We start from the raw sequence: 17,107 nt of genomic DNA, 5'->3' as shown, positions 1-17,107 counted from the left end.
TCTAGGGACCCTTCGGTTTTAATTGTTGTACAAAGCAAAGGTGACGAAGGTTTTCTTTCTTTTAAACATTTCCTCTTAGTTTCTGAAAACAATAAAAGTGAAAAAACACTTTAAATATTTACAGTGTTACCAAAGTTCAAGTGAAAAGTCTTAAAACACCTACAGGTGTCACAACACCATTAGGTGATGGGAGACGGGGTAGGGGAGGACACCAACTGGACTGCCAGTCCGGATAGTTCCTGTAAAGTGCTTTTCCATTACAGGTTCCAAAACAGCCTGGTCCCGGTTGCTTCTCCATTACAACAGGCACCATTCAAACAAGCACTCGCAACATGAGAGGTTCCCCTACAAGATTTCACAAGTGGCCGAGTCTCAGGCACTGGTTTAGCGGTGAATCACAGTTGCATGTGGCAACGTCGCAACTTACAGGCCATCAAATTCATAGACGCTTTCACGCAGACGAATAATCAATTACCAGATCTAAGCAAGCGAGAGAGCTGTCAGCCGGCAAGGCATAAAAGCACAGACCCGGAGAGGCGCCGCTCGTGAAAATTTGTATCACCAGAGTCTTTATTTATAAAATATAAAACTATGTTTATGGAGCGCATTTCAAAACAGCTGCAGCAGTAACAAACCACTTTTCATAAAATCTAACATAATATAGCAATAATGATAATAAATGAACTCCAAAATGCGCTGGGAGCCAGTATTGAGAGGCCGGTATTGGGGTTATGTGATGCCTCCTCCGAGCTCCACTTAGAAGGCGAGCAGCAGCATTTTACACCAACTGGAGACGCTTGAGGGAGAACTCATCATGTATTATTCATCTATTGGTAAAGATGAAATTGTAAATATGGTTAAAAAATTGTTGAAAAAAATACATGTGTACTGTATATACAGTACTGTATTTCTATGACTTGGCTCGCTTGCTTAAAACCTGGAAAGAGGAGTGTGGAATTTGTTGCCGCATCATTTAATCGCCAATGTCTGTCAGCCAATCAGATGACAGGTACATCACTTTCTCCTCAGCTTGCGTTTCGGTTGGAAGAATGTTCTGAGGAACGGGACCATTGTAACTACGCAACCTCAAAAAAGTGTAATAAAAAGCAACAACATAGGAACCAGGCTGTTTCAGGGTAGAACCGTTATAATGAAAAAGTGACAGATTTATATTTTGATTTTGTTTTAAACATAAAAAATTATTAAGCATAACATGTTTTGTACGGCGTGCAATGAAGTCTACTCAAATCTATAAATATTTTTTTAATTTGTCATGATATGTTGAGGACTTAGAAATACTGTGACGGAAGGTTTGGGCAACAGCAGCAGCCATCTTTCACACGTGAATTATTAAAACTACCACAAAAGTAATTCAGTCCATGCCATGCTCATGCCTTGGGATTTTTTTAATGCTTAAATACTAAAAAGTCTTAAAAGTGATAAATGGCAGATAAGATTTTAATATTTCTGTCCAAGCAATTAAAAAAAGTGGATTTGGGGGGGATAACTGGGAAAAAAAATGTTTTCCCGTGGCACCAAAGTTAAAAAATAAAACATTTCGTTTTACGTCAGTGTCCGTATAAGAACCCCCCCCCTCCTTTTTTTAATGAATTTGCATTCCTTGTTGCACAACATTAGGGGTGTGTATTACTTGTTTTTATTACCCAGCCGGTTGAAAACACTGACAGCCTTGCAGTCCATCTGGGCGCCCGCACAGTCCGCCGCGCCGGCTAATGCTCTTGTTCTTGCTCCTGCTCCAGTGCTGCTGCTTACCTTGCAGCGCACCACGCTCACTTTCTGCTTGGCCCTGGGCCGAGTGCTCGTCACTCGATTGACCTGCGTGTCAGCAGGCGGGGGGGACACTGCAGAGGCGGGGGTGGAGGTGCGTTGGAGCTTACCCAGTCTTTGAAGCACACTGATTTTAGCCGGTGGGACGCCGTTGGAGGAGGACGAAGGAGTGGGCGTGTCGGGCGGCGGTCGTTTGAATTTGCCGCCAAGGCGCCGTAGTGTGGTGGGTGCGGGCTTTTTGACGAGTTCGCTCCTCGGAGAGGGCAGCAGATTTTTGAGGACGCCTGCGTACTGCAGTACAGATCCTTCTCCGTCGCTGTCATCCTCCTGCTCGGTCGCCTCCAACTTTGCCGACCTCGGCTGCGCCCCCACTTCGTCTGCTCGGTCCAGACGGCTGAAGACGCCGGTGGGCTGACAACACAAGGAGCGTGGTTAGCAAGTCAGGAAGTCATTCTCACACATTTGGCGGCTGCTGTTATGCCATAGTCACCGAAGAACCGTGGACATTCCCTTGCACACGTAATCTCTGGCCATATTAATTACACCATCTGCCCACAGCCTGATGTTTTCCCACCCAGAGGTCCACCGGCAAGGATGGATGTGTGACGTGTCAAGTCACAAACCCATCTCGCTGTAAGGAGCCTCTTCCCCTTCATTGACTCAGGCAATGGGTTTCCTGCAGCATTCTATGCTGTACCCACATCTCAAAGGCCTTTTAGCAGTTTCTTTACTTTCAGGTCAATCTCTCTGGCATTCCATAATCTTATTAGCTGACTTGGAAGCATCTCATGTCGTGTACGGTCTGCATCCATTTGGCTATCTTAAGAGATCGGCGGACGGCCCTCACCTTGTTAGGGCTGGCTGCCGGGTCCACCTTTGATTCGGCGCCAAGTCTTGCAAACACCGACGTCCGGTTCAAACCTTTTGTGACACAAACACAGAAAAGATTATTTGACAGTTTCACAGGCGTTTTGATGGATTGCCAATTGAAGAACTATTTAAAAGATGTTTAATCACAATCTCAAGCGGCACAAAGTGTTGCAGTCCTTTTGGCAAACAGATGGCTTTTTAAGTTTTATTAGGATTTATCTCCAACTGCTGGGAATGCAGTTTCAACTTGAGTACGGTCATGAAAAAAAAAATCACAAGCAAGCATAAAACCAATGTTATGTCTAATTGATGAGACTAAAGCTCCGATTTGGATCTTTAAAACCAGAGTAACAGATGCACACACAGCCATGAGGCGATTAATAAAACGTAAATTGAATGAGCTGATTCTAATATTTTGGTTACCATATTAAACTACATGAGGGCTCAAAGAAGAGTCAAATAAATAAAATAATATAGTTTACAAAAGCAGTTAGGGTTGTCTCTTTAGCAATCTGATTACTACACTCAGTGACTATTCCAAGCCGGCTTGTAACTTTGATTGCTCATAAACTGCCAGCATGAGCGGGATGATTTTCACATTGATTTCCATATAAGAAATAAGGGAGTCCCTGAAAGGTAATTTACGCAGCACATTTCCAAAAAAATGCTGCCGGCCTATCTATGTCTCAAAAGCAGTCATTTACGAGCAATTTATTAACATTTTTTTCTATTACTGTGGAAGTTGATGTCTGGAAAAAGAAAAACTTGTTTCAGATGCATCAAAGCTTGTTTTGCATCAAGAAAAATTAAGCAAATCCAAGAAGGAAGGCTAGCAGATCTCACTGTGAATAAAAGCAAAACGAGAGCAGGCAGTAGGTTACTATAGTGTGAAATATTAATAAAAGAGAGGCGTAGAGTGTAAGCCAAGTAAGCCCTATTCTACCATGCCTTGATTGGAGGTTGAGAACTTTTAGTAGTGATTAGTCAATTAGCCGTGTCGGGCGTCACGCAGCCCACTGGTTCAGTCCTACCTTTCTTGGCCTGCTGGGCCAGGATGCGGCGTGTGCGTGCCGTGGTGCCTTTGGGCATGTTGATGATGTACTTGCCTTCCATCTCTGCTGTCACACGTCGGCGCTTGGCGGCTGACAACCCGTTCCCTTCATCTTCTGGCTGACTGACAGCTGTCAAAAGAAGACAAATGGAATCACGGAGGTGGTGGGAGAGGCAGGGGGGCTGAGTCAAAGGGATGGAACTGGTTACGCTTTACCTGCTTTGCTACTCTTGCTTGCTTGCACGTTGGACACTGTGACAGAGAGGCGGTTGTCGGGGCGACGTGCTGGGGTGGTCGGAGGGGAGTCATGGCTCAAGGCGTTGGCTATCATACGCGTGGCCGCTAAAGGATGACAAAAAAATAATATTTTGTGGCTGGAAAACCACTCCTTTGCGTACCGTTTGTCCCATAACGAACACTGAATGAGTACTGTTACATTAAAATTGAAAGTGATCAAAATAAAACCGTGACTTGTGTGACTTGGAATAAAATCTATCCAGCAATGGGGACATTTTTTTTTACCTGAGATTATTTATGTGGGCGGCGAGTATTATTGCTATGTCTGACCGGTACTTACGAGTGTTGGCAGTTCTTCGGAGCTCTGCTTTGACACTGGTCTGTCCTGAGGAGATGGCTTCTGTTGCCATTTTGCACATGTCCTGAATGGGGAAATTGTTGCAAAATATAGGATAATTTACACTCGAAATTAAGTGTGTTGCAAGTCCATTTTGTGTCATTGTCCCCCTCCCATCCCTCCTAAAAATATGGAGCATTATTTCTAGCGTAAACTTTGGGCACATGCCACAATCGTCCGACAATGCCACTTTTCGACTGCACAGCAGCGGTGCTTTTTACTTCAAAGTAGTATTGCATTGAGTATTAATTAGGGAAGTAACGATTTGTTTAGTTCTGGCACTGACAAAACACTGATAAGGAAAAAAATTGTAAAGGGTTGTAAGATGGCATGGATTTGAGTACAGCCCGCTGACAACATTTCAACAAATCCACGGTGGGATCTGACCTGCCTATGGACGACCTTGGCGTGTTTGAGAATGGCAATGATGTCACCAACAACCGTAATGCCGAGGTCCATCATGATGTCCTTGCTCAGGTCCATCAGCATGTTCTTCTGAATTCTGCAGCAACACAGAAAGGAAACAAAAGGAAACCGTTTAATTCAAACACATTATCTGGAATACTAATGTTACTAATGATTTCATTTAACCTCATGTGTGAACACAGCTCAGGTTTTCTTATTATCTTGAGGAAAACTGACTTTTTAAATTGCTTCTATACAGACAGTTGTGTCTTTGAATGCCCGCCATCGACAATGTGCTTACCTGTTGTCCACAAAGGAGACAGCATAGGTGACGGCCAGGCCGGCTGGGATGCCAGCATCCTTGAAAAATTGGATCCACTCGGATGTGGCTAAAGAGGAGAAAAACATAACGTTAGCAACTTGGTTAAACAAGCTAGACCATCCTGCTCAATTATCTATTTTTTTGTAACACATTTCATTATTACGATTGGTTGTGATCTTAAGCTTATCCCAGCTGACTTTGGGCGATAAGGACTGATTGTCAGTCAACTGAAGGTTATTTAAAGTCGTTCATTTTTTATCAACATGCTCTGACAGGTACTGGCCTCATCATCACGGATTTAACTAGTGCAATCATTGCACACAAGAGTCACACGGGGCCAGGGGGAGACAAGTTATGTGTAACGCATGCTGACCACAAGCAGCTGCTGGTTATTTATAGCCACTCAAACCCATGGCTGGTGCAAAGTGATGGCGGCAGCTGCCACAACAATGCTCATCCCGACATGTCCAGCACAATGAGTTACACTGCACGTCGTCGTTTGGAGTCATCAACACGGGCATGCATGAAGCGTTAAATGCAACGCCATCGTTTCATTTAACATGACCCTTCATTCGAAGGTGATGTGATTTTTGAAGGTTGGCACGACGCCGTTTCAATATATCGACTTAATGCGACGAAGGTCAATTATGTGTGCAATTCAACACGCGGTTACCTCATCACAACATTACACCGGTAAACGGAGGTCATTTATTCAAGAGCCAATGTAAAGATGGAATCATATAGTATCGCGTTAGCATTAGCTAATACTGTCGCGGATAAAATACCGCCTACGACCACTCGAGACATAAACCGGCCGAAAACGATATAACATTTAGCCATTGTGTTGAAACGATGACGAAGCCTAGTGTGTAGGGGAAAAAATGACAAATGCGACGTTAAATGATAAGCTTTTCAAGCCGGGCCTTTCCGGTCTCTCACCTGTTGTCACGGACGCCATGTTTACTCAAATGTGCGGTGACGCCACTTCCTTCCTCCTCTCGTGCTTCATTTCCCGTGCCGAAATCTACTCGGTTAAAGTTGATAAATAAATATATAAATAAATAAATAAACAGACGAATAAATAAATAACTTAAAAAAAACACTCAAGGAACATGCTTTTGCTTGGCATTATCCTAGCTGCAACTTGACATATTTGAGTCTGTCTGCATGTCATGTACACTATTTATGTTATGTAAATGTACAATAATAATAATAATAATAACAATAATAATAATGATAATAATAATAATAATAAAATATCTAAATGTAATTTCCGTGCCTCTTTTTTTTTTTTTTTAAAAAGCTTCCAGTGCCGAATGAAATTTCGGCTGCGAGCAGTAGAGGGCGCGCGCGTACTAACATGGACACGTGCGATCGTGCATTAATTTTCTAAATTTGCAGTCACCAACGCCGGTCGTCGGGGGCCCCGATCATGCATGTTTGAGAGGACCGGAGTTGCCCAGCCCTGCATTAGATTCGCGGATGAGCTTGAGTCTGTCTATCAGAGCTGATTTGGGATAAGAGGTGGGGTACAACCAAGATTGGTCGCAACCAATCACAGCACATCTATGGACAAACACACAAATCACTCGATCACCATGCTGCCCCATACGCAAACAAGCCACACAAAAAAGTCAAGATATATATTTTTTATTAATAGATCAATGTGATTGAAGATTAGGCTGACACGTTCCAAATTTACATATCCTTTCAGTTTGTTACAATTCCCCCCCAAATTGGTAAATACACAAAGGCAAAGAAAGTGTATGATAACTCATTCAAAAGTGAGAGACATTAATCTCAATGATATCCTGCTTATTACTGCAATTCCTTTACAAGTTAACTGCATTTGATTTAAGACATCAAACTCAGTTAGGTCGATACTTTATTGATCGTAAAATCAAAATCACCCAATTTAATAAAGGATCAGAGATAGTGCAAGGACAATTTTATGAATAATATTAATTTCTTAAATATCTATATATTATTTTATTTTTCTTCTAAATTGTTTTTCTTTTCAATAGAGAAGATTAGATGGCTGAAGCTGAATAGATTTGTCACATGTTTTGGTCCCCTTCAAGCATAATAGGCCTGACAACAATAAGATTACAAAAATATATAATATAATATATTATATAATGTGTGTGTGTGTGTGTCAAAACTGTCTGAAATTCTTACATGATTTGTGCAGAGAATAACAACATCATAGCACCCTGATGTCAAAGTGTAACTGTAAATACAAGTACATTAATATAAGTTATTGTCACATATCCAACAAGGTATCTTTGGCTCTTTCACTATCGTAACCTCAACGTGTACGGTATATCATTACGCTATGTGACAATGATAAAATGTGCATCCAAAAAAATCATGAAAAAATGACAAATACGGGGGAAAAATGAAACATTGATACAATTAAATGTGCAATCCAAAAGATTCGAAAATAGATGTTTCTCCATGGAAAATAAATGTTGCAGTGTATATGTGGGACTATTTGAACCAAGTTTTTCTTGCAATACGTCATCACACTGGTCATATAGTAGCAGTCAGTTTATCATTCCTGACTAATATTTGCTACATTATGTTCACCCAAGATAATCACAAGTATTGCATTTCATACCAAGAGAGTACGACTCTGTGTGGATATGTGACTTGTACAGAATAATACAAATACATTTCGACATTCACCTCAGCATAGAAAATTAGGAGCAACTCTTGTTCGGTTGCCGCTATCATCGCCGTTGTACAGTACAAGCTGGTTGATTGTGTCATATTCATAGAAAGTAAAAGGAAAGAAAATTATGGATGTGCTTTCAGTGCCTCTGAGGTGTCATTCTCACATTCAAACTTGAATTGAATATTTTTAATCAGCAATCTTGATTATTTTCACGATTGATATGCTTCCAGAGTTTCAGCTGCATGGAATTCACTACTCTGACCAATCAAGGAAGTCTGGAGCTAATGTAAACGGTGGTGCCGTGCGACATGAAACAGATTTTTTTTTTTTTTTGTATCATGATTGTAAAGTAGCACCACAAAGAAGAAAAATACTATGTACATGAGAACTAGTGAACATGTTTTATGCTTAGTCTGACACACTGGAACATATTCTCACCACATTTGCATTTTGGAGAAAAAAAGCTCATAAAAAAAGGGCATGTCCACATATTTCTTAATCAGGTGTTCAAAAAGTGAGGTCCACCCATTTTCTGAGCACCAAGAGCCACTCAAACAGGTAACAATACCATCAATTTGCCATTATTTGGATGCAGCGTTTTTATATCTTTATTACAAAATAAAACCTCTTTTGTAAGGTGATATGTTTCTCCTTCAAAAACACATTTTTGTTCATTATTCACCAATATTGTTTGTTTATTGTTGGGCAGATAACATGTTTTTGTTTTGTGTAAACGTAACAGTGACATCAGTATACCGTACTCTTTTTTTATTTCGATTTTTAAAGGTATAAGTGGCGGCGTCAGTAGCTTTGGGTCAGACCTCACAGAGAAATATCGGACGAAAACAAAAGGCGTCATCACAACCTTGTAACGTAGTCATAGTTACATACATACATCGACTGTCTTGGATAGTGCTTTATACTGTTTTGTAAAACATAAATACACATGGCGAGAGGCAGTGACATGTTTAGGGACAGGGACATTTTTTTTTAAAAACCTATCATATATATAGATATTTTTTTCATTCTCTTAGAAAAATATTCATTTTAAAACTAAATCTCAGTAACATCTTTCAAATTTCTTCATTGAGAAAAATATCCCCTTTAGTGCTGCAACACATTCATATTTGACAATCATAGCAGATATATATATATATATATATATATATATATATATAGTGTATATATATATATATATATATAATTTTATTTTTTTATACATACAGACTTTGAACAATATATATATTTTTACTTTCGACACACACAAAACCTTTAAGTGCACAGCATACCTCCGAAGTTGCCACATGGAAACGATTCAATCAAGGGAAAAAAATATATACTTACAATGCAACAATAACAGAGTTGGAGGCGGGCTGCGGTGTGGGGTACAAGTAAAAGCCGAACATTCAAATACATAAAAAAAAGACATTAAAATATGTAACAAATGTCACTGGAACGCACGAGGAAAAACAAATGGCACAAATTCACAGGCAAGAGAGCACGTTGGCAACACAACATCGGCCCGGATGCTCTCATTTATTTTTTTTTTTGTTTCCGGGTCAGCCTCTGCGACAACCTCTCTCAAGAAAGAAATAAACAGGCTAGGTGCACTCGTATGCACGCCCCATGTTTAGAGGTTGTCTGCATCTCCCAGTAAAGGCAAACAGGTGCTAAAAAAAAAGCACTCAAAAGTCATGGTGATGTGGTGAAGCTTCGAAGTGCCAGGGCAACCCTCGACAAAGTTGGCAGAAGCTGAATCTTTTTCTTGATCCGCAAAGGTTGAATCGAGGCAACTTCACTTTTCTTGTTTGATTAGACGTTTCACCTTAAAACCAAAAGCTTCTTAAATTGTGATTTTTCTGGTGAACATTCAGGCATCACATATCATGACACCTCACGAAGAATAATCTCATTCAACGGAAAAGTGGGTCTCTTACGAGCTCTTTTGGTACCACGAGTTGAGTGAATTCAGCAGCCACGTTCTACGGCGACCGCCCTCCAAAGACATCAATAAGGAGACTCCAGACCTAAACCTTTAGAACTTAAGAAGCCTTTTGGATTAAAGGTGAAATATCTTCAACAACTAAAGGCAGGTCCACTTGCCTCGATTCAGCCCGTCTGGATTACCATGACCCGGATGACTGAGAATCTACACAGACAGGACTTGTACTTCTTTTTTTCTTGCTTTGCATTTGGCTCACAACAACAAAAGCATCTCTCCGGATTCCACTGCCTTGTCTTCATCATGTCAAGAAGGGGCTCATCCGAAGACCTGCACCTTGCTTTTTTTTTTGCATTAACCATGCATCCAAATGTCGTATTGCAGCTCCCAGTGTTTGGAACACGCTGCAGAATCCCGGTCCAGGTCGACTTGGAGTGGTTAAGGTGTGTGTGAGTATTAGGTTGGGGGGCCGGGCCGTTCACTCAAGGTCCCAGGGGCTGGAGGGGGTCTTCGGGCTCTCGGGCGTGGAGGACTTCAAGCAGAGAGAGGGGGAGAAACACAAGAGACAGAAGAGGAGAAACAGAGATGCTGGCGCGGCAGAGGAATTCTAACAACGTGGTGATCTTCCAAGCATGAGGAAGCTGAGGGAGGATCGGGCGGATGAAGGGTTAGCAGTAAGTGTCTCTCCTCTGGGCACTGGGCAAAAGAGGAGGGTGGAAAGGGGAAGGATGGAGGAGAGGATGAGTGACCTTCAGAGGGAACAAGGTGGGGGCGCACCGGTGCAGTTTGTGGCAGCTCATTGGAGACCGAGTTTAGTTTAATCGGCATTACGTGCACTCTCTCTGATTGACGTTTGTAATTTAAATCCGTCTCTCTCTTGGAATGCATGTTAATTTTGTTCTTTAACTCAATGGGCGGCAGTCAGCCCCAACTCAGCGAGCGTTAAGGTATGTGCGAGTTTGGTCGGTCAGTCAAAGCGCCAGCAGGGAAGGCGAGTTCAAGGAATCGGATGACTGCTCGCTACTGCTGTTCCGATGGTTGGCACTGACCCCGCAGGCTCCCTCTGGGTAGGTGAACACAAATGAAGATGTGTATGAAGTGCTGTGGCTGGCAATGCCCGCGTCGTCATGGTTACCACCACCACCACCACCACCACCGTCGCCGGGCATGAGGCACGGCCCGCCAGGCGCCGCCGCCTCACTCGGGCCATAGAAAGAACGAGAAAACTCTACCTCCTGTATCATTCCTGGTTGAGGCTGCTGGACTTGTTGCTGCTGTTGTTGAGGCAGAATCTGCGACTGTGTGGAAGCTGCGAGGCCTGAGTAGGCGGGAGGCAGATAGAAAGAGTCTTCCTTCACAGCCAAGCCCTCAATTGAAGAGGGGGCTTGTAAGGTCTGAGCGGGGAGCTGCGCCGAGCTCGGCTGAGGCTGCTCCTGGTACAGGATCTTGCAGTTGGGCTGGTGGGCCACCAGGACAAACTCTAGGCGCTCCTTCTCCTTCTGTAGCTCAGAGATCTCCGCCTCCAGCTCGGCCTTCTCCTCCTCCAGTATGTCCGTCTCCTGTGTGGGCGGAGAAATGAACAAAGGATGAGAAAGGGAATGGAAGCTGCTATGTATCAAACAGTATCATCAGTGCTTTACCATGACTGGATACTTCATTAGGTACTAGGGGTGAGAGCAACTAGTCAACCAGTCGACTAGTGACAACTATAGCTTGAAGTCGATTAATCACCAATCATGTGTTTTGGCTTTTACGACACGCGATTGATGCCACAAACTAGCAGTGGATCCTCAAGTAAACATTTGAAAACTTTATAATTCTAATTCTGAACAAGTAGGGGTGTGGGGCCAGTGTAATCAAAGACGGTGGAGAAAGTAAGCAACCCGAGCTTGTGTGTTGTGGCAAAAGCACGCACAGAAAACTGAAAAAAATCTCAATGACGTCGTCACGCAATCAACGTCGACTTGACTCTGATCACCTTAGCACGAGTACAAAAGAATTTAAGTCGTTAAACACTTATTAGTCACACCTGCACGATCAACTTGGGTGCAATTAAAGATGCCTGAAACAAATTGAATCAGGGGTGAGAACTTTCTTCTATCGGAGTGTATTTCAGTCCACCAAGTGCTATGCTAATTTATTTATTTTATTTATAAATATGATAGATTGAGGGCTGTACAGTGCACTAGTGGGGAGCTCGTCTCCCTTGCAGACAAAGTTATGGGGTTTAAAATATAATTGTGGGTTTCCTGTGTGGAGTTTGAATTCTGCCCATCCACGCCAAGTTTTTCCCAGGTATTCTGACCCCCCCACCTCACTACGTTCCAAAATAGTTATTTTTTTACCAATTTATTCAATCCACAATTCATTGTTTTTTTTTATACGTGTTTAAATGAGAAATTACGGACAATGAGCAGACAGGAACAGATTAATACTCCATTGTTCGAAAAAAGAAGCAAAAGAATATGTCGTGTATAAAATATTACACACCCCCATGCAATTGCGTCACTAATGTGATAATCAAAATATTCATCTATGACACAAATCTTGAACTGGATCTTATTAGACAGTGACGCGCATGAGTCTTACGGATTCATGACGTTCATTCCTGCAGCAGCATGAGCCAAGCTTACCGACTGCAGCCTATCCGTGAGTTCCCGTCGCCGGTTTCTGCACTTGGCGGCGGCCAGTTTGTTCCGCTCCCGACGGACACGTCGCTTCTCCTCCTCCTCAGGAGTCAGCTAGGGCAAAAAGAAGAAGTATTAAAATTTGCTGCTTTGACTTGGAAGTAGCCATACTGCATTGTCTCCAGTGGTTGATGTTTCCATATATATATTTATTTGTATTTTTGGTGCTATCCTTCAAGGGCCATGCTACATGTATACATGTAGATCCTCTGAGGTTTTATCTGTTTTTAGATTTGATGACAGGGCTGATCAAATGCCACTCACCATTTCTCTAGGTTTGCTCCCAACAAAGAATATGTGCATATGGTCTAATTCAACAAGTGTAAGCAAAATGTGATAATGTGTAAAATGTGAATGCCAACAAACACACCGTCCAAGCACACACACTTACTAACACACCAACATCTCCGTCTTCACTCACAGACTCTTCTCGAGTGCGGCGGCTACGGGTTCTGGACTGGCGGGCGGGGCCTGGTGCCGGGCCGGGGGTGTCCGAACTCGGAGGAGTGAATGCGGACCCGGAAGAGTAGCTCGGGCCCGGCATGTCATAAGGGTCAACCAGCGACACCGGCCGGGTCATGGTGGAGGTGCCGGTGGTGCCGCTCTGACCCGAGGCCTGGGAGGAGATGAGGGTGGGCAGAACCATCCACTGTAGGTCCTGACTGGTGGTGATGGCAGTGACGGTCGGGACGAATGAACCGGGCATCTCCCCTCCGCCGCTGGATCCTGGCCCGCTACCCACAATGCTCACGCCAGCTGCGGCTGACACACACTCCTGGGCAGAACACAAGGACAAGTAGTCTTACACACTAATCAGGAAATTGAGAGGCAGAATTGCAAGTCCTGGTACCACAAGTCAATTTAACATCTGCTGTTTAATAAACTATTCACAACTAAATAACTTAAATACATTTGGATGGATGTTATGCCTTCTGACTAACTGGGGAACAGTTCAGGGTGTCGTTAGCTGGCACAGGCTCCAGAGACCCTAACCAGGATAAGCGGTATAGAAAATGGATAGAAGGACATTTGCATGTTCGTTCTCCTTTCTTTTGTGTGTATGTTCTCCAGAAAATCTGGCTTACTCCCACATTTTGAAATACAAGCATGTCCTTAGGTGTGAACATGAGCATAGATGGTAGATTAGCCCCCAAGGACTATATAACATTGTAAGTGACCATTTTAAAATGTAAACACCTGCCGGAATGTATACAACTCAGCATATCACCACATATTTACTAACTAGTTCAATAATTGTTGATAATTATTTTGAGAAATCATTAATCCGTATCTTCACATTAATTTATTATTTCGGAAGTGTGTATCAAACAGGTAATCCTTCAAATTAAACAGTTGCCAAGTAGCACTCAGTTTAAAAAAAGGATGGTAACCCTGGCTGTTGTGTAAAAAAATATGTCACAGCTGGCCTAGGGCAAGGCAACAAACCCTTCACGTAAAAAATATAATTGCGAATTTTTTTTTTTCATGCGTAGTCAATTTTTTTGTTTGCCCACACTTGGGCAAGCCCTCAAAGCCCCAAGGCTCCTTAAAAAAGGCTCAATAAAAGTTTTTTTTTTTTTTAACAATGTATAGTGTAAGTAATGTTACATTTGATTTGAAAAATGTATACATGTTAATAATAAAATACACAAAGTGAGATCTTAAGCGAAACAAAGTACTGCATAAAACTACGAATTTAACAAACGTGGGTCATTTTTTTTCGTTTATTTATTTTTTTATGTAACTTTAACCAGAATGCCTGCCACTTTAACAGAGAGAACCCCAAAATCCCTCCTCCTCTGTCCTCCTCCCCGTCACACCCCCGGCCGGTGTTCCCCTTGACAACGCGACGTAGCATTCCAAAATAGAACTGCAATTTACGTCACTGCCTCATGGAGAGAGAGAGACATCCACACAGAGCGAGAGAGAGAGCGAACCAGCCGGAGTGGAGGATCTACGGGCAGGGGCGGGGCTTCGCCAGTGACGTATGAAACTTGCAGCAGTGTGTCACCGGCAGCAAGAAGCGAGCACGTTTTCCCAGCCTGGAGCCGGTATAGATTTTTTTTGCATCATGTACGCATCGGATTGATGTTTATTTAACACCACGAACGCCAAAACTAAATAAGCTTTAATAAAGTGCATGAAAATCGACGTTAGCTAGCGAGCGAGGTACTAGCTATTTCCGGGTAGCTCCACGAGCATATGGAGTACCAGCATTCATTTAGCCACGTTTTAGTGAGTTCGTTCCGATTACCTGCGGAGCACTGGTGGTCGGCGGGCTGCCGAATGAGTCCACGGAGGAGAGGTACTGGGACTCGATGGACGGGGACGAGCTGCCACGGGATCCGCTGTCAGGGTCGCCGGGGAACCCTTGGTACATCTCCCCGCGGGGGCCGAGAGGGAGCTTTGCACCTGCAATTTATTTCGTAAAAATGTGTTCCATATGTTTGTATATAACCTGGGTTGTTAACGTTTTTTGTTGTTGTATAAAATAAAAGCAACCATAAAACGGAGAAAAATACTCGAATACAAGTGATTATTATATGCGTATAAACCGGCAAACTCACCGTTACTTGTCTTGTTGCTGTTTCCCGATGAAGCGCTCCTGGTGTCTTTCCAAAAAAGTTGCATGAAGAAGCTTTAATCCACTTCTCCGCAGTCAGCAAGCGGTCGGAAATTGCCCCGAACAAGTGTTCTCCTTCCTTTCCCCGTGTTCGAACTACTTATCCGATCCGAAGCTCGATAGATCCATAAAGTCCGACTGGCGGCACGACCCGGCGAATGCAGGGCGGAATTACGGTACAAACAAGCAGATTTTGTCTTATGAATGAATCCTCCTTGAGTAGCCTACAACCGAGGCATTTAAGTCCCGCCTCGGGGTTCCGCTGACGTACATGCCCATATTTGTGCACCGCTGTTGTGTTTGGTATCCTTGGTGACGTCGAGGGATTCCCTCTCGCACTGGAACCAGCCGAAGTTTACCTCGCCGGCGGATAATAATAGACCCGATTCTTTTTTTGAATAATTTCCAACGCAAAGGGGCTATTTCTCACCGTCTAACTATTTCGGAGAGGAGACTTATAGATTTTGAGTGTGACAAGTGTGGAAACATTTATGTATTGGGGGACAAAAACTAGGTCAGCGACATAATACAAACTGTACAGCTCGATTTTGAATGATGTTGATCACTATTTGAGCTTTGTTCTAGTAATACTTTAATAGTAATATTCCTGTTTGAGTATTACACAATTTTTAGAGAGACAAATCTAGGTCAGTGGTTTTTGCACGTCATTTAAAAGAAACACTTAGCTTACATCCTTATTGATATAGCATGACTGTTAAAAAAATAATATTTGATGAAAAACTACTTAAATTGTGATTCAATTAAAATATAAAAATGTAATGCAAATGTAATGGAACAAACAATTACTGACTGGCTTCTGATTTCAAAACTTGGCTTTCCATCAATTTGTTGTGTGTATGTGATAACGTAAGGTGATTATACATTTATATGCGTTCACAGTCAAACCGACCCTCTGAGGAAAACCATAACAACGATGTGGCCCGTCAAAAAAAAATCCCACTTCACCCCTTCCCTCCAAATCTAGTAAAGTCTTCTCCACGATAATTTAAAACACAGGTTAGAGGCTCTAACCGTTAGACCATATATGGCCTGACCCACAAATGGTCAAAATTATGATAATGATAAACATCACACGCTGGCCCTCGGAGGACCTTTGATGAGAGATTTAAGACAGTTTTATGTTTTGTTTTTTTCTTAGCTTTTGATGTAGCTGTAATAGTATTTCTGGGGGGGGGGGGACTAACGTTTGCAAACAGCTTTCCTGTGTACTTTTGCATGCCACTTAAATCCCCTTTGTAGTCGTTCTCAGGACACACCCACGGGAATCCTGAGAGCTTGCAACCTTCACAAAGTGATATCCTTTTCATTGACGTATTCCGTTGACCTGTATGGCACTAAGCCAGTGTATAAAGTAATCCAGTAAGTGACAAAACAATCAACAGTTTTTTATGAATCAGGTTCACACCTTTTTAGGGTTTGGAAATAGATTGTAGGACAGAACTAACAAGCACTACAATATAACATAATGTATTTTATTGATTAATTCAAGTTTGTTGCTTAAGGCATTTTTTTAGCTACTTCTGTAGTTCAAACAGATGCTTGCACTAACAACATTGCTGCAAAGAGATACTTGTTCACCAACGCAGTCAATGTTGCAAAATGTGTGACTTTTCCGATTACTCTCGTGACTATTTTTCAAAAAAAAAAAAAGCGATGAGTAACATGATAAAGAGTATCAATATTTCTTCTAAATTTTACACATTGCACAGTGGAGTATTGGTCGCAATCTGGCCAAATTTGAATACTTGAAAAAAAAAAAAATCAGTAAGTTCAGATAATGAGGCTTTAAAATGTTAGAAAATCAAGTCGTTCTCTCTGCTCTCTGAAATTGTGAAAAACCGTTCACCACTGTTTCATCACATTTGAGTACACGATTCTCAGTCTTGGCACATGTTTTCAGCAGATATCTTCAAGCATGTATAATTGATCAAGAAATAAATCTCATAACTCACTTTAAAGGGTCTTTCAATCCCACTGAGAAACAGACAACACGAACGGAGCCACTTTGACATTGTGTCCCGTACGACATGAAATGTATAAGCCAATCCTTTGCAAAGTGCCCGTTTATATGTTGCAAAAGGAATGAT

General features: G+C 42.3%; 2 protein-coding genes across 6 annotated transcripts; both read right to left on the bottom strand.

The window, feature by feature from the left end:
• On the bottom strand, positions 1 to 6,094 carry c7h19orf47 (chromosome 7 C19orf47 homolog). 2 transcript variants are annotated; one of them, XM_088301495.1, is made up of 8 exons: positions 6,010 to 6,094; positions 5,050 to 5,137; positions 4,731 to 4,845; positions 4,287 to 4,368; positions 3,926 to 4,051; positions 3,690 to 3,839; positions 2,636 to 2,709; positions 1 to 2,199 (listed from the first exon to the last, which is right to left on the bottom strand). In XM_088301495.1, the coding sequence occupies exons 1-8, from the start codon at positions 6,026 to 6,028 to the stop codon at positions 1,648 to 1,650; spliced, it is 1,206 nt and encodes a 401-aa protein (XP_088157621.1). In that variant the 5' UTR covers positions 6,029 to 6,094; the 3' UTR covers positions 1 to 1,647. The 2 variants fall into 2 exon arrangements, with proteins under 2 accessions (XP_088157621.1, XP_088157622.1); XM_088301496.1 differs by having other exon boundaries at positions 3,765 to 3,839.
• A 610-nt stretch (positions 6,095 to 6,704) lies between these two features.
• Positions 6,705 to 15,191, bottom strand: fosb (FosB proto-oncogene, AP-1 transcription factor subunit). Of its 4 annotated transcripts, none has more exons than XM_088301474.1 (6): positions 14,944 to 15,191; positions 14,631 to 14,788; positions 12,768 to 13,151; positions 12,323 to 12,430; positions 10,922 to 11,248; positions 6,705 to 10,752 (listed from the first exon to the last, which is right to left on the bottom strand). In XM_088301474.1, exons 1-6 carry the CDS (start codon positions 15,005 to 15,007, stop codon positions 10,687 to 10,689), a joined length of 1,107 nt encoding a protein of 368 aa, XP_088157600.1. In that variant the 5' UTR covers positions 15,008 to 15,191; the 3' UTR covers positions 6,705 to 10,686. The 4 variants fall into 4 exon arrangements, with proteins under 4 accessions (XP_088157600.1, XP_088157601.1, XP_088157597.1 ...); XM_088301475.1 differs by having other exon boundaries at positions 6,705 to 10,221; XM_088301471.1 differs by having other exon boundaries at positions 6,705 to 11,248.
• Between the last annotated feature and the right edge of the window lie 1,916 nt (positions 15,192 to 17,107).

This window comes from Idiotropiscis lumnitzeri, chromosome 7 (genome assembly GCF_059441095.1).
Source record: "Idiotropiscis lumnitzeri isolate Australia: NSW breed Sydney's pygmy pipehorse chromosome 7, RoL_Ilum_1.0, whole genome shotgun sequence".
NCBI lineage: Eukaryota > Metazoa > Chordata > Actinopteri > Syngnathiformes > Syngnathidae > Idiotropiscis > Idiotropiscis lumnitzeri.
Note: the sequence above shows the minus strand (reverse complement) of the source record. Positions and strands in the feature narration are given on the sequence as shown.